The sequence below is a fragment of the Rhinolophus ferrumequinum genome, chromosome 9, assembly GCF_004115265.2.
Source record: "Rhinolophus ferrumequinum isolate MPI-CBG mRhiFer1 chromosome 9, mRhiFer1_v1.p, whole genome shotgun sequence".
NCBI lineage: Eukaryota > Metazoa > Chordata > Mammalia > Chiroptera > Rhinolophidae > Rhinolophus > Rhinolophus ferrumequinum.
Genome location: NC_046292.1, coordinates 80,764,658 through 80,788,183, shown reverse-complemented (window position 1 = coordinate 80,788,183; position 23,526 = coordinate 80,764,658). Strand labels below are relative to the sequence as shown.

The 23,526-nt window shown below is 41.9% G+C and overlaps 1 protein-coding gene and 1 long non-coding RNA gene across 4 annotated transcripts in view; one reads left to right on the top strand and one right to left on the bottom strand.

Annotated features, from left to right (window-relative positions):
• The window catches only part of LOC117027451 (uncharacterized), a 51,693-nt gene extending 46,885 nt beyond the window's left edge, over positions 1–4,808 (bottom strand). The window contains exon 1 of the long non-coding RNA XR_004423920.1: positions 4,649–4,808. This is a non-coding gene — a long non-coding RNA (uncharacterized LOC117027451). The remainder of the gene's footprint in view (positions 1–4,648) is intronic.
• A 5,814-nt stretch (positions 4,809–10,622) lies between these two features.
• The window catches only part of SIRT5 (sirtuin 5), a 35,354-nt gene continuing 22,450 nt past the window's right edge, over positions 10,623–23,526 (top strand). Inside the window, exons 1-2 of one of the 3 annotated variants that reach the window (XM_033115928.1) lie at positions 10,623–10,715; positions 18,891–19,042. In XM_033115928.1, the coding sequence (XP_032971819.1) occupies positions 18,928–19,042 (115 nt within the window). In that variant the 5' untranslated portion in view covers positions 10,623–10,715; positions 18,891–18,927. Of the gene's footprint in view, positions 10,716–10,893; positions 10,957–18,890; positions 19,043–23,526 lie in introns of those variants that run through there. The other 2 variants (XM_033115927.1, XM_033115929.1) reach the window with 2 other exon arrangements.

The window sequence follows — 23,526 nt, the reverse complement described above, 5'->3', positions numbered from 1 at the left end:
CTCCAACCGCCTGAGCCACCGGGCCCACCCTCATTGATCTTTTCTATTTAATTTATTTCCACTCTGATATTTGGTATTTCCTTTCTTCTACTATGTTTGGGCTTAGTTTGTTGTACTTCTAGTTCCTTTTGTTGTAAAAGTTAGATTGTTTGAGATCTTTCTTGTTTCATAATGTAGGCATTCATCACTTAGAATGCTTTTGCTGCATTCCATAAGTGTTTGTGTATTGTGTTTCCATCTTCATTTGTCTCAAGGTAGTTTTTGATTTCTCTTTTGATTTCTTCTTCAACTCACTGATTGTTAGCAGTATGTTGTTTAATCACTACGTTTGTGAATTTTCCAGTTTTCTCCTTGTAACTGATTTCTAATTTCATAGCATTGTGGTCAGAAAGAAATGTTTGATATGATTTCAACCTTTTTAAATCTATTAAGAATCTTTTTGGGCCTGTCGTAAGATCTATCATGGAGAATCTGCCATGTTCACTTCAGATGAATATGTATTCTGTTTCTTTTGAATGGGATGTCTGCATATGTCTGTCAAGTCCATTTTGTCTAATGTGTTATGTAAGTCTAATGCTTCCTATTGATTTTCTATCTGGATGATCTATCCATTGATGAAAGTGGGTTATTAAAGTCCCCTAATATTGTTGTAGTGCTATTTCTCCTTTTAGGTCTATTAATATTTTCCTTAAGTATTTAGGTACTCTTATTTTGGGTGCATTAATCTTTACAAATGTTCTATCTTATTGGATTGATCCCTTTACCATTATATAATGCCCATCTTTCTCTCTTATTACAGTCTTTGATTTAAAGTCTATTTTGTCTGATATAAATACAGCTACTCCAGCTTTCTTTTGGTTTCCATTTTTTATGGAATATCATTTCATCCCTTCACTTTCAATCTGTGTGTGTACTTAAAACTGAAGTGAGTTGCATATATGCAGCAAATAGTTGGGTCTTGTTTTATATCTATTCTGTCTTTTGATTGGAGAATTTAATTAATTTACATTTAAAATAATTATTGATTGGTATGGACTTTATTAAGTGTTTTCTGGTCCCTTTGTTCATTTCCTCTTCTCTTGATCTCTTCCTTTGTGATCTGGTGATTTTCTGTAGTTGTATATTTAAATTCCTTTCTTATTATCTTTTGTGTATCCACTGTAGGTTTTTGCTTTGTGGTTACCATGAAGTTTATATAAGACAACTTTATAACAGTGTAATTTAAGTTAATAACAACTTGTTCAAAAGCATTCTAAAACTCTACATTTTTATTCAACCTTTCCCCATGTTTTATGTTTCTGATGTCACAGTTTACATCTTTTTATCTTGTTATCCATTAACAAATTATGGCAATTTATCCAATATCTTTTTAAATAAATTCATTTTTTAAATTAAACCAGCCAGAATTAGTTTCTGTTGTTTGCAATTAAGAACCAGACTGCTATTCTTCTATAACTGGAATGTCCCCAGACCTCAGCAGCTGAGGGTACAAATAAGGGCACTTCACTACTTAGACACTTATTTTGTTAGTCCAATAGGCCACACCAATGTAACTACAGTTATTTCAGGATTGTTGTTGTTTTTTCCAAGTGTTGGTGTTTTTCTTCCTTCATATATTTGTGGACATATCCAAGTCCCGCATACCACTGCTCATTTCAGCAAGATGACTCAACCCCACCCACCACTCAACAGTCCACGTGGGCCATTGTTCAGATGTCACATCTCCTGTGTAACAGGTAATGACTTGTGAATACTGCTCTTCTTTGCTTACATTTTTAGAGGCCCCCCAGGAGAGATCCTTAGCCCCAGGCATCACAGAGTTTAATGAGGTGAGTGCTTTAATTTTACACAGGCTCTTTCCTCTTTAGAGCTCATGTGTTGTCAAGAGGACGGGCCTGGGGCAGGCTCGCGTAATGATCACTGTGTTCTAACTGGAACTGTGCTCTCCTCCAAACCTTAGGCTTATTGCTGGGTCCTGCTCAGCATTCCTGACTTTTTCTTCCCATAGGATGAATTCACTCTCAGACGCTCTGTAGTTATTGCATTTTCATTTTGAGCTGCCATTCTCCTGCCCGTTCATCAGATATGACTTTCTTGGTGCTACCTTCTACCATCTACATCCAGCATGAGGTGGATGAGCAAGTTTAAAGAACCCTGAACCTGGGTAAAGCCTGAGCATAAAGCATGTGGAAAGTCTCAAGAGTACCCATTACTTTCTTCTCATACCGTGTCTAAGTCTCCTCTGTTTCCAAAAATATTAGGGGGAACACTTCTTTAACTTTGTCTTGTTGAGCATTTTGTCCCTTGTCTTGGAAATTCACAGCTGAGCTCAGAGGTGAGAGGCTGCCTCTGCTACCAAATCCCTACAGGGACTAAGTTATTTCTATTGTTTTGGGCCCTTCCCGTTTTCCTTCTGCCATTGATATGTTATTATTTGTCTATTTCTGTGTAACAAATTAACCCAAAACTTAGTGGCTTACAATAACATTTATTATCTTACAGTTCCTCTAGGTCAACTTAGCATGAAGATCCATCAGCGCCAGTCAAGCCTTCAGAGGAGAGCAGTTCCAGGTAATATCTTAGCTGCAACTTCATGAGAGACCCTTAGCCAGACCCAACTTCATGAGAGACCCTTAACAGCTAAACTGCTCCTAAATGCTTGGTCTACAGAAACAGTGAGATAATAAATGTTTGTTGTTTCAAGCTTCTAAATTTTGTCATAATTTGTTACACAGCAATAAATAACTATAAACCTGTGCCCTCATATTTTTGGTTACAAAGTACTCAGGGCTCTTACTTTTTTAAGTAGGTTTATTGAGACATAATTTATATACAGTAAAATTCATCTTTTTTACATGTATACTTTTATGAGTTTTGAATGTACACAGTCATATAATCTCCTCTACTATGAAGACATAGAGTATTTCTCTCTCTCTGTCATGCAGGGACTCATGTGGCGTCTGTGGTCCCGCTCCCCACATAAGAATGCAGGACATGATAAGGGCAAAAATGAACACCCACGGAGCCACAGATAGGGGCACTATATCCTCGCTAGTGTCTGGGTTGGAGACACAGGAAGCAGGAGCCACAAGGTCTGTAACCTGCCGTTCACTTCTCTCTGCCAACCAACCTCACTTGCTAACTGCAATCCGCGCTTGCCAGCCGCTGTCTTCTTGCTAGCCCCCATTTTCTGCTAGCGTAGCCACGGCAGTTATATGTGGCCAATGGTTCACTGGTTACAGCTGATGGCCAACTGGCTACAGCTGATGGCCATCCAATCACAGTTGATGGCCATTTACTACCTGAGCCAGCACCTTTCCATGTGAGGCTGAGAGCCTGGAAACTGCACTCCTGGCTCTGTCCCCACACTCTCCCCCAAATTTTCTCATGCTTTTTGCAATCAATCCCTTACTCTACCCACATCACTGGCAAACTGTAGAATTTTAATTCCTATAGTTTGCTTTTTCCTGAATGTGATATAAATAAAATCATACAGTATATACCCTTTTGAGTTTGATTTTTTACACTCAATATAATGCTTTTGAGATTCATCCATATTGTTGTATATGTTATTCATTTGTCCCTTGTTATTGCTGAATAGTATTTCATTATAAGGCTGTACCACAATTTGTTTATCAATTCATAATTGATGGACATTTGGGTTGTTTCCAGGTTTTGGCAATTAAGAATAAAGCTGCTATAAACATTGGCTTTGAGGTGTTTTTGTGCACGTTTTCATTTTTATTGAAATACTCAGGAGATTGCTGGATCAAATGGATCATCATAGATCTAAATGTAAATCCTAAACCTATTAAACTTCTGCAGCAACATTTTCCAATAGAATTTTCTGTAATGATGGAAATGTTTTATTACCCTGCTTTTTAAATTTTTATATTGCTGTTTAATACAGTAGCCAGTAGCCACATATGGCTAGTGAAAACCTGAAATGTGAGTAATATCATTAAGGAGCTGAATTTTTTATTTTATTGAATTAGATTCTAATTTAAGTAGCTACATTTGACTAGTGGCTACCGTTTAGAAAATGCACTTCTAGAAGAAAACATAGAATAAAACCTTTGTGATTTTGCTTTAGGCAAAGATTACTCGGGATACAAAAATCAAATTGCAAGCCATAAGAGAAAAAGTTGTAAATTAGACTTCATCAAAATTAAAAATCCTCTTCTCTTTGAAAGATATTCATAAGAAAATGAAAAGACAGAGGTCCAAGATGGTGGAGTAGATAAACACTGTGCCTGCGTCCTTCCATGAACACATTCAAATTACAACTAAATTATAGAACGATCAACCTGGAGAACTATCTGATACCTAGCCAAAGAGAAGTCCTATAAATGCAAATAAAAAGAAACTACGTCGAGACTGGTAGGAGACGCGGAACAGGCCCCAAATCTCTGAGTGGTGGTCAAGAGTCAGAAGGGATATCTTGGCTGCTCAGCTTCCCCCTGGATGAGCAAGGGACCCTAGGCCCCCACAACAGGCTCACCAGCCTAGTGCCAGGAAGAGGCACCCCCACAACAACTGGCTGTGAAAAACACTGGGGATTCTGACTGGGTGGGATGGAAGGTTGCAAGAAATGCAAATGTCCTTTTAAACAGCCCATGCAAACACTCACTCGCTCACAGGCACTCACCTTGGGCTCCAACGGAGGACAGTGACTCGGTGACTCAGGGGAACTTGGAGATATACAGGAGAAGGGGCAGACTGAGGTGTGTGGCTGCAGGGGCAGGACTGGAGGACAGTCAGCATCTTCCTGGTGAGGTGTCCTCCTCTCCTGCAGCTAACAGGTGGGCGCCATGTTTCCCATGTTGAGCCTGCCCCCACAGGCCAAATCTGAATCTGATTGGCCTGGTGAGCTCCACTGCTCCGCCCTCCTGACTCAGCTAGGATCCCATCCCAACGAACTTGCGAACCACAGGAGGCACTTTCTTCACACTCACCTCTCCCGCATTGCACTCTTGGAAAACTATCCAAGTCCATGGGCCCCAGGCAGGTGTTGACTGGCCTTCGTGTGCTCTGAGACTTTTGCTGAGTCACTCCAGGCTCAGCGCTGACACCAAACCAGATTCTACATTAACCTGGTGACCACAACTCTTCCTACTCTAGTGACTCACTGAGACCTGGCCTCACCCAACTCACGTACTGCACGAGGATTTATCAGTGGCTAAACCTTAAGGGAGCTGACAGGTATCCTCAGGGTGTCCTGGCTTTTTGCGGAGCTACCCCAGGCCCAGTACTGGTGGCAGCTGTCCTCAGTTCATAGCGTGGCTTCCCCCATGCGCCTCCAGGTTTAGCACAGGCAGTGAACAATGGTGGAGTGCTTTGTAGCTCCTACCAGGTAGCCCCTGGCAAGTCACAGGCCGTGGGTGACCTGGGCAAAGACCAGAGCCACTCCCAAGAGGCCCTAGAACCAACATACTTGGAGGTTGGCTTCAGACCACAGCAGAGCACCATAAAAAAGGACATAGAAACCATAGATGGATACTAGATTTGTTGGGGTGGTAAGTGGGAGGGGCTTGGGGGGCAGGGTGAAGAAGGTGAAGGGATTAAAAAGTACAAATTGGTAGTTACAAAATAGTCATGGGATGTAAAATAAAGCATAGGGAATATAGTCAATGATATGGTAATAACTATGTATAGTGCCATGTGGGTACTAGTCAGGGGATCACTTCTTAAATTATATAAATGTCTAACCACTATGCTGTACACCTGAAATTAATATTGAATGTCAGCTGTAATTGATAAATTTTAGAAGGGGGGAGGGGAAGAGGAATATGAGGTCCAAATTATCAGGTATAAAACAAATAAGTCATGGGGATGTAATGTACAGCATGGGGAATATAGTCAATAACATCGTGATAGCGTGGTATGGTGTCAGATGGTTGCTGGACTTACCATGGTGATCACTTCTTTAGGTATATAAACGTTGAATAACTATGGTGTACCCCTGAAACTCATAATATTGTATGTTTGCTATATTTTTAATAAAAATCTTCAAAAAAAATGAAAAGACAAACCACAGACAGAAAATATTTGCAAAACACATATCTGATAAAGAACTCTCACAATTCAATGAGAAGAAAACAAACAACCTAGAGTTTAAAAATAGGCAAACTACTTAAACGGACACTTCACCAAACAGATTTAGATAGTGAATAAGCACATGAAAAGATGCACAACGTAGTTACTCACTGCAGAAGTGTAAATTAAAAGTGCAATGAGATACTACCATACACATATTAGAATGCCTTTACAAACATTGACAGTACCAAGTGCTGGAAAGGATACAGAGCAAATGAAGCTCTTACATATTGCTGGAAGAAATAGAAAATGTTCAGACATTTGAAAAAAAAAATTCAGAGCTGTTTTCAATTGGAGATTTTATCAATTATATTTCTAAGGAATTTATAAACATCAGCCTCTAATTATTTAACAGTCAGGGAAGTGTCTCAGTTTGCTCAGTACTCAGTTTTTCCCCTAACTTTAACACTCTTTGCTCTGTGGGTTGGCATTCTGCATCCCTTGTAAGCAATGAAATAAAGCATAGGTGTTTTATTTGCTCTTTTTGATAAGAAATATAATTTCTAGTTTTTGGGTTCAGCTACAAACAGGTCAATTTTCCATTGGGCAAGAACAAGGATGCTACTGTGATATACCCTACCAGATTGCAGCAGCTGTTTATAACTTCACACCTACTGGTAGGTAAACAATGGCAGTACCTCTCAAACTTTAAAGTTAGTAGGAATCACCTAGGGATCTTCTTGAAATCCCTAGATTCTGATTGACAGTTTCCAGGGTGGAGCCTGAGATTCTGAATTTCAAACAAGCTTCCAAGTGTTGCTGATGTTTTTGGTCCTAGAATCACATGTATTTGTCATCAAGCAAATTTCAGAATCCAATTAATATGTGTGTCATACCTTTCTAAGAGGACTAATATACTGTCTCTTTTTCAAGGAGGTTGATGAAACAGTACAGGATAAGAGGGTCGATACTTGGAAATAATAACTTGGATATTCTTTCAAAATGAAATCTATGATGATTCCATAAACTAGTTTTGGAAAGTAGTAAATCAATGGCTACTGCTTATTGGGTGTTACTATTTCCTATGCACTACGTTAAATATCCTACATACCGTATTTCACTTACTCCTCACACCAATCCAGTAACAACAGGAACTATTAACCTCATCTTAAAGGTCAAGTATCTGAGGCTCAAGATGCTAAGACAGAAGTGAGGGAGACTGGATTCTTAAGCCCTGTAGAATTACCTGTCAAACACTTATGTACAAACTCCAGTGATTATCACAAACTGGGTTGAGCAAATGATCCCATATGTCCATAAAATGCACATATACTGTTAAGTGTGAACTGGTATCTTAAGATTACTAACCATCGAGCTGGGAGGGATATGGGTGGAGCTGGGCCCCTTGTTAACTCTCTAGTCCTGACTTCCTGTTAAAACTTTGTGGTAACTTGCAGGGGGGAGGGGGGATCTATTTATACAGAGGCCATCTTGGGAAGTGGGGGGCTCTCTTTTGTTTTGCTCTTTTGTTTTGCATGTGTGCAGCTGGTTGGAGCCCCAGCGGAGGTGTGCGTCCCCACTGCTGTGGGGATTTTCTTTTCTTTTCCTGAATAAACTCTCTGTTTAGTGAATTACCTGGAGAGTTACTTTGGCCAGTCGACAATACCAAATATATAATAAAAATACACAAATGTTGGTTGGATTAAATTGAAACCACAAGCACCATTTCTGTTTGTTCCTTTAGGATGTTTTTTGTTCCTACTGGTTAGTGCAGTGTGGCAATTAGGGGCAGTTGCCTTGACATCTCATTAGAACATATTAAACTCGAAGACTCTCATGGAAGGTTATTAAAAAATACTTTGTACTCCCAGGGAGAATGTTAATTTTTATACTAGGTACCCAATAGACCTGTTTATTGGAGTCAAAAAATAACAGCAATGGCTCAATTTTAGTGTTTAAAGTTTTGGATGAAGGTTAAGGAAAAAAGATAAAACAATATATTTGATGGCAGAACTTTATTACTTCATTTGTGCACAACCATTCTTGTTGAAATTGTTAGTTTTTACCCATAGCTCTAATTGAAGGTATAGCTAGTGCGTGGTGCATAACTGATATATGAATGAATGGATGGATGCATTGATGGACAGATGGATAAGACTAAGCTAGAGGTGGCCCAATCTGCCCCATCTGAAGGGATTTTAGACACTTCCTTTTTATTCCCATGTTCCTTAGCTTTTGACCTATTGTCTTAGTTTTGTTGGATTCTTCATGTAGAGGACTTTTTTTTTGAAATGCGCAGGTTCTTTGGTTAACTTTAATAATTTAATTTCAATTATAAAACACTCAGGAATAATTTCACAAGAAATGCGTATCAAGATATCATATGCAATGCTTCTGGTTGTCTCAAACTTTTGGCTTTAGTTCAGAAGGTTGAGAACAAAATAGGTGAGACACTCCACCTTTTAAAGAGAAATGCCAGGCCATTCATGTATAGAGGGGCCTGGTGATCGACAGGCTGGGTTTCAGAGCCCAAAATGTCTGGGTCCAAATCTTGACTCTGCCCTTACTAGCTCCTTACTGTGGACAGATTAGATAATCTTTCCATGCTTCAGTTTCCTCAACTGTAAAATGAAGATAATCAAAGCCCCACTACAATAGGGAGGATTCCAAAAGATAACAATAACAGTTTTAAGTAAAAACCTTAGGAAGTTTCAGCCTTCTCCTATTTTAGTGTGTGAAAATAAATCATTCAATGAAAGACAGCACGTGTAGGTGTTTATGTCCATGTTTACATTTGTACCAGAAGTTTAGAGAGGACAGTTCACCCGAGGGGCAGCATGATAATCAGTAAAGTTAGTGATCCTGAGATGATATAAAGGTCAGGGTGAGGGGAGATTCTTTCCAGAGGTAAAGGGTGGTGTGTCTGAATTTCATTTAAGGAAGGAGGCAGTCTGCCTTCCAGGGTATGCGCTGCTAAACTCTTATCACCTACCTGGTTATTTCAGAAAAACCTCCGTAAATAGCATGAGTTATCAAGCAAATGGTTTTTTGCTTGTTTATTTGTTGCTTTGTGCTGCTAGGGGCTCATAAGCAACAAGAAAGAAAAAGTAATTCGCTTCTTCTTCATTCTAGTAAAGATAGCTAAGCCTCTGAGTCCTGGGTTGCTTTTCCTGTGAGGTTGTTCATTCATTCATTTAATACATATTAATTAATAAATTGAACATGTACTATCAGGCGCTGTAAGGGATGGAAATAGCATGGTGAGAATAGAAACAAAAGGTCACCTTCAGTGAGCTTATAGCCTGGTGGAGGAAAGAAAATTTAATTCAATAAATATAAATACATTTGAAATCTTGATGGAAATAACTGCGATGGTGCTGTAAGAGCCTGTATCAGGGACAAAAGAACCTCATTTATCGGGGGGTTGGAGGGGGGAGCTGGGGTCAGAGAAGGCTTCCTTGAGGAAGTGACAGTTGAGCTGAGACTGGAAGGATGAGAAGAGTTCCTATGGAAGGAATGAGAAAAGGACAATCCAGGAAGAGGGAACAGCCTTTGTTATGGAAGGACAAAGACATCAAAAAATTAATCTGGAGTTGCTTGAAAGATGGAAAGGACGGTGGCTGATACTTCAAGAAGAGGAAGTAGCCTGACTTGTGAAGAAGATTCAGTTGTTCCAAGCTTGGAAGAAGGGGTGGGTTTGAAGAGTGGTGTGGTGGGTAGCTGTGGGTGGTGGACTCCTGGACCTTGACAGAATGCAATGCCTCAGAGGTGGCCCAACCTGTGGTTGGTGGCAGAGGGCGACATATTGGACCTTCAGGTCACAGAAGGTTATAGTCTCCCCCACTCCCTGCCTCCCAATGTCTGAATGAAGAAAAGGATTAACACTTCATGGCTAATGTCATGAGAAGCAGTATATGCCGTTCAAACCCCAGCTCTACTATTCAACAGCTTTTCTGCCTGCAGCAACTGCGGGACCTCCCTGGACCTGTTTCCCCACCTGTAAAGTAGGGATAACAGAATCCATTTTATCAAGTGGCGGGGAAGATTTAAATTGGTTCATACATGTTAAGTTCTTAGAAGTATCTGACACAAAGTACCAGATACATGTCAGGGGAAAAACAGCAGCCAGATGTGAGGCCCTCTTTCAATTTTCTTGGACTCCATAAGCCCCTGACAGGCTGATACAGCCTACAGGAACAGGAAGAGCTCCAACGTGGGCTGAATTACCAGCCACACTGTGGGAAGTGGTTGAGGTTTGAGTCGGGGAAACAAATGTTAATGTTAACATTTTTTGCACCAAAGTTCTCAGACCACTTCCCTTTAGAATCCATTGGCACGCTCATAAACAATTACATTCTAGAAAAAGTAGTGCTGTGGTAAACACGAAAAAGAACGATGACTGACTTTAAGGGATCAGACACATGGAGACACGTGGGTCACTGAGTCCTAGAGGCCCTGAACCGTTTTCCTTTGGACACACGGGTAAGGATATCAGAACTAGCACTCGGGTTTGGTGGGCTAGCCTGGGAACCCAGTTAATCATTATTGGAAAATTGATGTTTCAGAGAAAGCCCCAACATTTGAAATGCTCTGTCCTGAAGCTGTGTGATCCAGCTGTAGACTCAAGGCGGAAAGTACGTAGTAATACACAACATACCTGGGAAGCTCACAAAGACCAGGTAAGACGCCACCCCCTCCCCGCTCCGCGGTCCCCGCGAAGAAAGCAAAGCAAAGCAACAAACGCCAATGATGAACAAGACCAGGGAACGGCCCACACCGCTCTGGTGCCCGGCCGGGTCTGGGTCCCCGGCAGGGGCCGCTGCAGCCCGATCAGGCGGGCAGCCCCGCCCCGCCCCGCCCCGCCCCCTCCTCGTGCCGCCCCCGCGCCGGGGCCGCCGCCGCCGTTCCCGCCTCCTGCAGGTGCGTCTCCGCCAGGCGCGGGGTCCCCGCGGCCTGCCCCGACTCCCGCCCGGGGTCCGGGCGGAGCACGCACGCACCCCCGCGAGGCTGCACGCACAGCCCAGGGCCGGCCCCGGCCTGGCGGTGGGCGGGCCCCTGCGCGGCGCGCTTGCGCGGCCCAGCCGCTTGCGGGTGTTCGGTTCTGGGGACTTTGGCGGGGCGAAGGGGGAGGGGAGAAGGAGGAGGGGAGCTGGCCCTGCCTCTGCGCAAGGACCCCAGAAGCTCCCCGGGCCGGCGGCCGCACGTGCGGAGCCCCGAGGCTCAGTGTCTTTGGGCCCAACGCGGGGCAGCTGCGGCCAGAGAGACTGGGGGGGTGGGGGGGGGGGAGGAAACGCGGTCGGAAAGTAACGCAGCGGGAGCAGGTGGGCCTGGTCGGCCGCTGTGAAGGGGAAGTCCCGGGAGGGCTCAGAGTAGAGCACCCCCTTTGAGTCGTCACTGGCCATTGCAGCATCTCGAGTGGCCGATGATGGGGACCTGGGCCAGAGTGGTGGCTGTGGCGTGGGAGGAGGGGTCTGATTCGGGATGTAGTTTAAAGGTGCAGCCTTTAGGACTCCTGACCACCCTGGCTGGAGGGTGTGAGATGTGAGAGAAAGGGAGAAGCCAGGGCCACGGGGAGTGGTGGCCTAAGGCTTTGTGGATTGAAAGTATGGGGAAAGTTCCGGAGCTCAGGCTTAGCTGTATGAGGTGGGAGTAGGCTGTTGAATTAGTGAAGGGGGATTGCAGCCTAGCATTGGGAGAATGGGGGATCAGAGAGCTCAGATGAAAACCAGGAGACGCAAGAGTTTCCCCGAGAGGTGATAAAATGGGTCAAAGCTGGACATGATCAGGGTTTAGCAAGGTGAAGGTTGCTGGTGACCTTGACAAGAGCAGATGGTAGAACAGCGAGGGAAATGGGTGTTGATAGCTGGGGACTGGTGCATTGCATTTATTTAGCTGGTAGGTGTTCAAAAATTATTTGAACACCTCGTGTAAGTTTTTGTAGTTCCTTTATAATATATTTATCATGTATTTTCTTAAATGAATGATTTTTGAAGCTTTTTTCTCGAATTCCTGATATAACCTTTCGTTTGTTGTATTTTTCAGAATTGGTACGTTGCCCGTTTTTTCACAGGTATTTTTTCCCCCCAATTCAGGTTTCACAAGAAAGCCTGGTTAAACAGGGGATTGCCATTCAGACAGAGTAATTGTCTGTTAGGGAATTTGTTCTGCACCCAGAAAGCTCCCAAAGACTGATGAATGAGTTTATTTCCTCCCCTAAGGCTTGTCTTCCCGCTCTGAAGATGAGTTCAAGGCAGAATAATGAATGGGTGGCTTCACCCAGGGCAGCTTTCACTCCTGGGGGCTTCTGGGCCTGATAACCTGAGTTCTCTTTTCATCAGCACCATGCGGGCCTTTTTGTTTTTCAACCCTCTTCAAAAACTTGCTTTTAACACTGGAACAGTATTGAAAGCCTGTGGAGGGTAGAACCAACCACCCCCACCCCCACCCTACCCCACCCCAGTTCCTATAAATGTCGGCACAGACAATGCTTCCAATAAATACTTGTGGTAGCATCCTTAAAATAGTCTTATGTTCTGAGCATTTGCGAGCTTGGGAATACATTTCTGGTGGCACTGACAAAAATGTGAAAATTTGTTTTCAATCTCTACTGTTTTCACATTTACTAGTGACTTGCAGAACATCTTGTAAATTAATGGAAATTTTAGCAAAATAATTCTCACATTCATTTAAAAAAATGTGAATGTTGACTAATAAAACAGCAGAAGGAGTTTTGTAAAATTTTCTCACTGATTCATTACTTAAAACAGACATGAAAAACTTAGATTCCACCAATAAATTAGTATGATGAAAGATTTGGGAAAAAAATACATGTTTAGAAAGAGCAGTTTAATTGGATACAATCCATGAGTGTATATATACATATGTATAAAATATATATGTATGTCACTAGACTTTATAATTCACATAAAATGAGAACTAAACCTATCTTCCAAAAAAGCTTGCTGATTGCATTGCCTAGGCAAAGAACCTAGAAACTAGTTGTTTTTTGGAAATGTTCAAAGGTGAGCAAGTAAAACTTTTTTCTATTTTATTATTTTGAGTTCAGTGTTATGGTGAAAGTAATTATTATTACTCAATAATGAAACCATTTGAACAGAAAAACTTAGATGAAAAATATTACCCAGATAATAACAAGTCCTAATCTGTCAATCCTACAATTAAAAATTCCTTAATAGTCTCAAATTTTTGGCAACTCTTTATAATTAGCAACAAATTCAACCCTCATGTTCAGAACAGGATGATTTGCCTTTATTTACAGCTACCCAGCAGAAGACACATCCTTTAGAACCTCAGGCAGAAGAGCTGTGAGTACAGCAGTACAGTCAGGTGATTTATGTTAATGCCTCTGTCGATGTAAGAATGTCCAAACCTGTAGGGAATTTTTATAAGAATTTATTGGAGCCAGAAGGCCGACATTGGTGGGAAGCAAGATCTCAAATATTCCAGAGAATGAGTTTTGGTTTCTTTTATGTATTGAAATTAAAGAGGGAATATAAGGAGGATTACATGAACACAATTATGTTGCTCTCTTGGTAATTATGGCTTCTTTCAAAGGTGTGTTTACCTAGACGTATAAAAACAATGGACAGGGCTTGCTTCCAGCAAAAAAAAAAAACATACCTTTTAACAAAAATTTATATGCCTGGGGCATGATTACCCATCCCGTTAGGAATTTATGATCAGATCACCCTGTGAGGTTACTTTCCTAGAACCTCTTTGTGGTCCACACCTCTGGATTTTAAATTCTTAAGTTCTTTTAAATTCTTAAGAACTTAAAATCCTACCTTCATGTCTGAAAAACAATGTGACATTGTATTCAGGCATCATCCAGAATTCTTTGACAACAAATGGGAATGTTCGCTAACATTTAATATCAGCAGAAGAAGAAAAGAATTTTCTGGATCAAATTGATGTCTCCAAATTAAAATAATAGAAAGCAACAGTGGAATCAAACATCTTCATCTTTGAGAGAAATAACTAAAGATATATATTAAGCTCAAAATGATAGCATAAGTAACTTCATGCAGCATGTAAGGAGCTTTTAGTAAAGTTAGGCAATATTGGGTATTTTAATCTTCAGTTTTCAAGGTGCGCAGGTTTGAGAATATTGTCTGTGACAATATCTTAAAGCCACAAATTGGTCTGAGAAAACTCCCTTTTGATAATTTTTGACACGAAGCAATGGGAACGTAAGTGTTCATATACTATTCTATTTCACATACTATTTCAATGTTTAAATATTCCCATAATTTAAAATAACAAAACAAACTATAGTTGTCCCTCACTTATCCCTTACTGAGATATTCCAAATAATTAATTTTCCAAACAAATTAAAATTGTCAAAAGCTTATCATACACATGCTGGTTGAAAATCATACCAACCCATTTTCCTCCAGGCTTCTTTTAAATAGAGCACTGGGGTGATTTTCGTGATGGTAGGGCATCCCCATTGTTCCATCTGCAAGCTGTTCGCCAGAGTGGCCGTCCTGGGCTGCTGTGGCGTCTGAGTCTGCCCACCTTCTCCCCCTGGCAGCCAGTTGCCATCGGCCTTTTTGGCACTCCCTTTGGCTCTGACCTGTGGTCTCTGCACAAAGGACTTCAGGCAGCCAGAGGTTCTTGTCCCCTGAGGTGTTCTGGAAACCAATACTACACCATTTTTCTCTTTGTCAGTATTCCAAACTTCTTCACATGTCCAGTTTTATTTGTTTTTTTTTTTTTTAATTATAGTGGAGACAGGTTACAATGAAAATTTGTTGACATGCTTCTTAAATGAGGTTTATTGAAATACAATTTATATAGTATAAAATTCACCCTTTTTTATTATGAAGTTCTACGAGGTTTGAAAAACCACCACAAAATAAAGACAGAATTTTTCATTGCTTTTAAAAAGTTCTCTGGCCATCCTTGCCCTCTTTCCCTAGTCCCTGGAAATCATGGAGGTAATTTCTGTACCTATAGTTTCGCCCTTTCAAAATATCATATACATGGTCTCAAACAGTATGTAGCCTTTTGGGTCTGGCTTCTTTCACTTAGCATAATGGTTTTGTTTTGTGTTTTTGAAGAAAGCAACTTTATTTTGAAATAATTTTAGGTTTAGAGAATGTTGCAAAAATAGTACACTGAGTTCCCATATACTGTTTACCCAGTTTCCCCTAAGGTTAACGCGTAATTAAAGTACAATGATCTAAACCAGAACATTTGCACTGATAACAGTACTATTAACTAATGAGCAGACTTCATTCCAATTATTCCAGTTCTCCCATTAACGATCCTTTTCATGTCTTGAATCCAATCCAGGATCTCACATTGTATTCAGTTGTCCTGTCTTCTTAGTCTCTAACCTGGTACAAGTCCCCAGTCTTTATCTTTCAAAACCTGAATAACTTTTTTGAAGAGTACTGGCCATTTTTGCTATAGAATGCCCCCTCAATTGGGGTCTGTCTGATATTTTCTTAAATTGAGCTAATACATTTTGCGGGAAAAATACCACACAAGGGATATTTTGCCCTTCTCACTGCATCCTATCAGGAGGTAGATGAAGTCGGTATGTCTCATTACTGCGGGTGTTAAATTCGATCACTTGGTTAAGGTAGTGTCTGCCAGGTTTTTCTACTGCACGTTACTTTTGCATAGTACTTTAGAAATTCATCCATGTTGTTATACGTATTAGCAATTTGTTTTGTTGTGTTTTTTTAAATTGCCGAACTGTATTGTATGGAAGGACCACAGTGTGTTTACCCATTTATAAGTTGGTGACACTTGATTTGCTTCCAGTTTTTGGCCTCGCACTATCCAGTAGGCCTTGGTGTTCTGTTGAACCTAAGTAATTTCATAGAATATTAACGTCAGACAGAGCTACCCTGTGGCCGTGGTGAATCAGGACAAAAATAAGACAACTCTGACACAGGTTTGAACCCACACAAAAGCAAGAACATATCCAAATCACAAAAATGACAGGACATCCTTCTATCCTGGCTTAATACCAGGGCTTGCTGTTTCCTGACTAATCAAAGCTCTGGCCTCACTTCATTTCTTCCACGTTTTAGATAAGATTCACTAACATATCCAATCAAGGTATCCTGTTTCCTGACAGCATCCAATCCAGAATAAAGCCTCACTCCCTGGAACCCTGCCAACCTTCTCTAACACAAGCCCAAATCCTATAATCCTTTCCAACACTGTGACTGGGGCACCCTACAGTTCTTCATGGTTTGCTTCTTTCTCCTTGCAATGTGCTCCTCTACAGGTGTTTTCCTGGTCTTCGCTGGGGGCACTGACCGGCAAACAACATACAAACACATGTATTGAAAACCCTTGCTTCCACTCCTGTCTCCATATATCCTATTTCCCACTCCACCCCCAACTTTTTTTTACTAATTTCTTGGAAATTCTTCTATTTTTTTTTAAAGTACAAATCAGTACTGTGGTATATACTCATATCCCTTCCCTTTTTGCACACAACACTATTTGCACCTGACTGTCCCCTCAACACTATAATCTGGAGATCTCTGTCAGATTAGGGAGAATGTCTTCATGCTGGTTTTTGTTGTTTTTTAACATGTGGAATCTGAACATCGGAATAATTTATGGAATTAAATAATCTGATTTGGCACTAACAGGTTTTTGAGCCTCATCTTCCAGATGTTTATTTTTAACCTCTCTGAATAGCCTCTGTTCTGCTGATACCAACACTCACTTCTGAAGCCAGCGAGCTGTCTGCTTATAAAAACGAAATAAAAAAAAAAAAAAAAAGAAATCAACCAGTAAATCACATTTAATTAGACTTGGTTCGGTTGTTTGTTTTTTTAATTGTAGTGAGATACACATAAAATTTACATCTGAACCATTTTTAAGGATATAGTTCAGGAGTGTTAAGTACGTTCACAGTGTTGTGTAAGCAATCTCCAGAATTCTTTATCTTGCAAAACTGAAACCCTATACCTATTATTTTTGATTTGTAAACTGTTTTATAGTTTACATACAGTAAAATTAACCCTTTTTAATGTAGAGTCCTCTGGGTTTTGACAGACACAATCATGTAACCACCAACATAATCAAGATGTAGGAGGACATTTTCATCACCCCTCAAATCCCCTAATGCCCCTTTGTGTATTCATTTCTTCCTGCTTGGGCAACCACTCATATGTTTTTTGTCCCCATACTTTTGTCTATTCCAGAATGTCATGTAAGTAATATACATACATTTCTTTTTTATAGCAGCCATGTTGCATATTGTGAATGTGCCATTGTTTATTGAATTCATCCCCAGCAGATGGACATTTAGGTTGTTTCTAGTCTCTTGCTGTAAATGACAGTGGTCTAAAGATGTGTCATTTTGGATGTGTGCAAGTCTCACTGTTGTAAAAATTTTCAGACTTGGGATTGCTAGGTCAAAGGGAAAACGCATTTGTAATTTTGATCAGTTGTCCTCCAGAGGGACTGCAAAGTTCTGGGAAATGCGGAATTTTTCTATTTTTCCTGTTCTACAGACTTTTAGTCTTGAGTTCTTCCAACAGTTTGATCCACTAGATAGAAGTCAGCTCTGCCAATTACCCTTTTGATATCATTGATCCAAATATTGTCTTCCTCTGTCTCTGTTTTTCTTTTATAAAATTCCTCATGGATAGATAAAGATTTACTAAATGTGCTTTAAGACACAGTTTCTTCGACATGATGTCATCTTTATCCTATTTGTTACCATAACATATATCTTTCCTGCCTAGTTCAGTTCTCAGAATTTACATTCTCATAGAAACTGTATCTTAAGCAAAAGTTGAGAGGCCAGTGGTTTTCATACCGTTTTCAAAGCAGCAGAACCTGTTTTTCAAATGAATTCTCACATCTAATCTTTTCCCAAACCTTTAAGGCAATGGTTCTGAAACTCTAGCCTCATCTTCTAGATGTTTATTTTTAACCTTTATCAGAATCACCTGGAGACAGATGGGGCCCACAGTTTCTGATTCTGTGGGCCTGCGGTGGAGCCCATGACTCTGCATTTCTAACAAGATCTGGGATGGTGTTGCTGCTGGTCTGGGGACCATACTTTGAGAAGCACTGCTCTAGGTCACCTAGGTGTGACCGAAAACACAAATTGAAAACAGTGGTTTAGAGGCTGAATACCATCAAGATCTGTTACTGAAAATTTTTGTTAAGGGCATTCATATATACGAGGTCTACAATTAAGCTCATGAACTCATCCTAGAAAAAGTGCTACATACCTCATTGCTGAATATCACTATGGTCACCTTCAAAGTACTCCTCTTGGGAAGCTATGCACCGACGCCAGTGCCTAGTCCACCCATCAAAGCAATTTTGGAACTCTTTTTCTGGAATGGCCATCAGAGCCGTCCTCATATTACCCTTGGTGTCCTGAATGTCATCAAAATGTTTTCCTTTCAATATTTCCTTTATCTTTGGGTAAAGAAAGAAGTCATTGGGGGCCAGATCAGGTGAGCAGGGAGGGTGTTCCAATACAGTTATTTGTTCACTGGCTAAAAACTCCCTCACAGACAGTGCCATGTGAGCTGGTACATTGTCATGATGCAAGAGCCATGAATTGTTGGCGAAAAGTTCAGGTCGTCTAATTTTTTCATGCAGCCTTTCCAGCATTTCCAAATAGTAAATGTGGTTAACTGTTTGTCCATTTGGTATAAATTCATAATGAATAATCCCTCTGATATCAAAAAAAGGTTAGCAAAATAGTTGCAACAAGTTCGCGAACTTAATTGTCCATCCTTGTATAGACATATAGACATACATACATATACATGTACATATGTATAGAAATACAATTATTTTCTGATTGTTTCTATTTGTTTTTGTGATTTTTTTAGAGCCTATCTTAAGAATTAATACTACAAAGAAAACCTGATGGGACCATTCCAGATTGTCCCCAGCAGATTAATTTCCCAGCTGTATTGTGGACTGAAGTCTCCTGCTGCCAAAGGAACCAAGATTTGCCTAACCATGGCTCGCCCAAGTTCAAGTAGGTCTGCCATGTCCTCAACTCCAGTGGAATTTGAAGTACCTGAAAGTTCCTGCACTTTAAGGGGGATGTCTGGGAATGGGGCAAGATTTTGGAGAAAGTCACTCTGTCCTTTTCTCCTTAGGAAAGCCGCTTCCAGGACAGGTCAGAGATGATCTCTTATTAGCACAATCCATTTAAGACATTTTGTTGCTTCTCCCAGAATATTTGCATTTAAACCTTTCATTCATGATTTGTGTTCTAAACCCCTCATCTCTCTCCAGGAGAAGAAAACTGGTGATTGTCCTACAGGCTAATATGGGGTTAAATTTTCTACTGGACAGAAATGATTTGTATCTCTACCCGAGGCAAACCCATAAGTTAACATATCTGGGCTTTTCGTCTATAATGAGTATAGAGTCTGACAGATTTATATAATAAGCGGTGCTTAGGTGGGCCTATTAAACAGTGCTTCTATATGGCATTGAAAGGCCAAGCTGACCTCTTTCTGCCTCTTTTTCAACTTTTGGATAACTTTGTATGATACTGAGTCTGCTGAGACATAATAACATCTCCTTCCATTTGGCCCAATCTCAGGAATGATATTGAACCCAGTTCTGCTCAGCTGCCCCAATCCCTTAATATTCACAGCTCTTCAGGACAGGCTGTTAGAGGCTGTGGCGGCACCGAGAAGCGTGTACTTGACCAAAAGTTGCCTGCCTGGGCTTGAAACCATAAAACATCCTGTTGTGTTTTCCTTTAGCTGTTAAGAAATGTCTTTTTTAAAATTTTTTCAATAAGAGATTTTGCACCACTTTTACATTATTATATCTTACATCCTATTCTCCGAGAACCAAACCTGAGTTGACTTTTCTATTTGTTTCTAGAAGTTGCTTAAAGTGGTCCCTTCACAGAAATCACCCTGATCTAGGAATCTACTTGTCAGTAGGATGACAGAGTTTACATTTGGGATAGAAAAGACCTTTAGAGCAGGGACAAGTTTCATGGGTGAACTTTCAAGTCCTATGGATGTTTGTAGGGTTTGTACCCAGGAGTCGTGTAAATAGTTCCTAGGAAAGTATTTGTACATTTTCGTAATTAGCATCTTGTTCTTTCAGGGGATTAGATCAGACTACAAATTCTGTAATGACCTAGACTGAGTTTCTTGTTTTGGAAATCTTCCGGGTTGGACAGCTTTTGTGGGCCTTAGTTTTCACACCAGTCTATCTCTGAAAAGGGTGTGAGTTTAGGCAGAGTGTTCCCATGGCTGGCGGGTAGTTGGGCTGGTTACACCCAAAGGGAACAGTGTGCGTGAACCATCTTCATTCCTTTGAGCCTTATGCTGCCAGAAAAGTGATCCCAGAGAGCACAGGGAATGTGGTCAGAGAGGGAGCTGGAGCTTCTTTGTTTCTGAGAGTCTACCTTGACTGTTCATTCTTACCACTAGTCACAGAGAAAGGGAAAGCGAGGAGAGATGGAGCCTTCTTGAGATTCTCTACCCTAGGCGGGCGTTAGAGGAGGCTCTTTGCGTAGGAGGGTGAGGAAGTGCCATCCCTGCCTAGAGGGAGCCATTCAGTAAGTACCAGTTTGGGGTACAAACTGAAGTCATGTTCGCTTTAATATTCAAGTTCATTGTCTCTGAGCCCCCACCCCCTATCTTTCTTTCTTTCCTCCATCCTGCCTATCACTGGTTCTATCTCTTAGGGTGTGCTCACTCAGTCCAGGGGTTAACCTTGGTTGCTGTTGCCTCCAAGGGGAAGACCAGAAAGCCTGCTCCATCAGCTGAGGGACTCACTTCCACTTTTGCAGAAATCTTCATCTTTAGCACAGGTTGACCACTCCTAGAAGGTGTCCACACCAGTGGCCCGGGCCGGCCACAGGCAGTGCTGGTCTGGGACTTGCTTCTCCAGGTGGAGGGCAAACAGGGAGTCTCTCTTCTCCCTTATGCTCAGCTCTGTACAGCTTAGGCCTGGCCTGCATGCTTATCCCACATATGAGGGCTTGCAGAGCCTCACTTATCCTATGTATGAGGGCTTGCAGAACCTCACTTATCCCACATATGAGGGCTTGCAGAGCCTCACTTATCCCACATATGAGGGCTTGCAGAACCTCACTTATCCCTCGTATGAGGGCTTGCAGAACCTCACTTATCCCACATATGAGGGCTTGCAGAGCCTCACTTATCCTATGTATGAGGGCTTGCAGAACCTCACTTATCCCACATATGAGGGCTTGCAGAGCCTCACTTATCCTATGTATGAGGGCTTGCAGAACCTCACTTATCCCACATATGAGGGCTTGCAGAACCTCACTTATCCCTCGTATGAGGGCTTGCAGAACCTCACTTATCCCTCGTATGAGGGCTTGCAGAACCTCACTTATCCCTCGTATGAGGGCTTGCAGAACCTCACTTATCCCTCGTATGAGGGCTTGCAGAACCTCACTTATCCCTCGTATGAGGGCTTGCAGAACCTCACTTATCCCACGTATGAGGGCTTGCAGAACCTCACTTATCCCTCGTATGAGGGCTTGCAGAACCTCACTTATCCCTCGTATGAGGGCTTGCAGAACCTCACTTATCCCTCGTATGAGGGCTTGCAGAACCTCACTTATCCCTCGTATGAGGGCTTGCAGAACCTCACTTATCCCACGTATGAGGGCTTGCAGAACCTCACTTATCCCTCGTATGAGGGCTTGCAGAGCCTCACTTATCCCTCGTATGAGGGCTTGCAGAACCTCACTTATCCCTCGTATGAGGGCTTGCAGAACCTCACTTATCCCTCGTATGAGGGCTTGCAGAACCTCACTTATCCCTCGTATGAGGGCTTGCAGAACCTCACTTATCCCTCGTATGAGGGCTTGCAGAACCTCACTTATCCCTCGTATGAGGGCTTGCAGAACCTCACTTATCCCTCGTATGAGGGCTTGCAGAGCCTCACTTATCCCTCGTATGAGGGCTTGCAGAACCTCACTTATCCCACGTATGAGGTCTTGCAGAACCTCACTTATCCCACATATGAGGTCTTGCAGAACCTCACTTATCCCACAGATGAGGGCTTGCAGAACCTCACTTATCCCTCGTATGAGGGCTTGCAGAACCTCACTTATCCCACATATGAGGTCTTGCAGAACCTCACTTATCCCACATATGAGGTCTTGCAGAACCTCACTTATCCCACAGATGAGGGCTTGCAGAGCCTCACTTATCCCTCGTATGAGGGCTTGCAGAACCTCACTTATCCCTCGTATGAGGGCTTGCAGAGCCTCACTTATCCCTCGTATGAGGGCTTGCAGAACCTCACTTATCCCTCGTATGAGGGCTTGCAGAGCCTCACTTATCCCTCGTATGAGGGCTTGCAGAACCTCACTTATCCCTCGTATGAGGGCTTGCAGAGCCTCACTTATCCCTCGTATGAGGGCTTGCAGCACCACAGTGCCTGGGAGAGAAAGGTGTAGCTCTCAGCCATATGCTGTGCCCTGACCTAATCTCTGCCTCCCAGGAGAAACAGTGGCAGTTCTGAATCGGACTCCTCATTCCTATCCTGGGATGAGGATATTTGTTTAGGGGCAAACTCTACCTTGTGATCCACGTACAGCACTTAGCACAGAGCGTGGGGTGCAGTGAGCCCTCACTCAATGGTGGTTGCTGCCTCTGTTGGTCTGAGATCAGGGGGAGAGTGCCTGGACGTGCAGAACAAAGCCTGCGAGCTGGTGGGCAAACCATGCACAGTAACCACGATTACTTGCTGCGTGTTATTCTCTATGTTCAGGTCCCTTTTGTAACCCCAGGTGTCTGGTGCCATCTTGTTGAAAAGTCCAACTCTAATTTGAGCCATAAGGAGAAAGTCATGTGTCCAGATTTGGGGCAGAGCACTTGTTCATAGTTGAGGTTGGTAGTGATGCTGAGAGAAGCTAGAATTAGCAAGATCCCCAAAGGCAAGTGAACTTGGGGAGGAAGGAAGGCTTTGGGGTGCAAAGGGCCTGAGGTCAGTCCACGCACACACACACACACACAAATGCAAAAGGTTGTTTTTACTTTTATGAAGGAAGATGCATTCCCATCCATTAGGCTCTTTTAATCGTTGTAACAGCCCGGCTCTAGGAAAGACACAATTGTGCACATCCAACAGCCGAGGGAACCCAGGAGAGCAGAGGGTCAGTGATTCGCAAAAGACCACACGGATGGATGGAGACGAGGCTGAGATTCAGAGCCAGTGCTGTGGACCTGAAGGCCCGGTTTCTTTCTTAAGATGCTGTATGTTCACACATGAGGCATATGGATCGTGTCTTCATGATACGATGTTTATTTGGGTATCTTAAAGTTTAATTTCACGCAAGGTCAAGTTTCAAAATACAGGTATCCCCCGGGCCTTTTGAAGTTTGCTCTGTACCACTTCGTCATTAAAAAAAAAACCCACATTTGAACCTGCTTTCACTAAACGGAGGAAATCCAAAGAGGATTGTTTGCTTTTACAAAAAAAGGTGAAAAACAAAATATCGTTCAG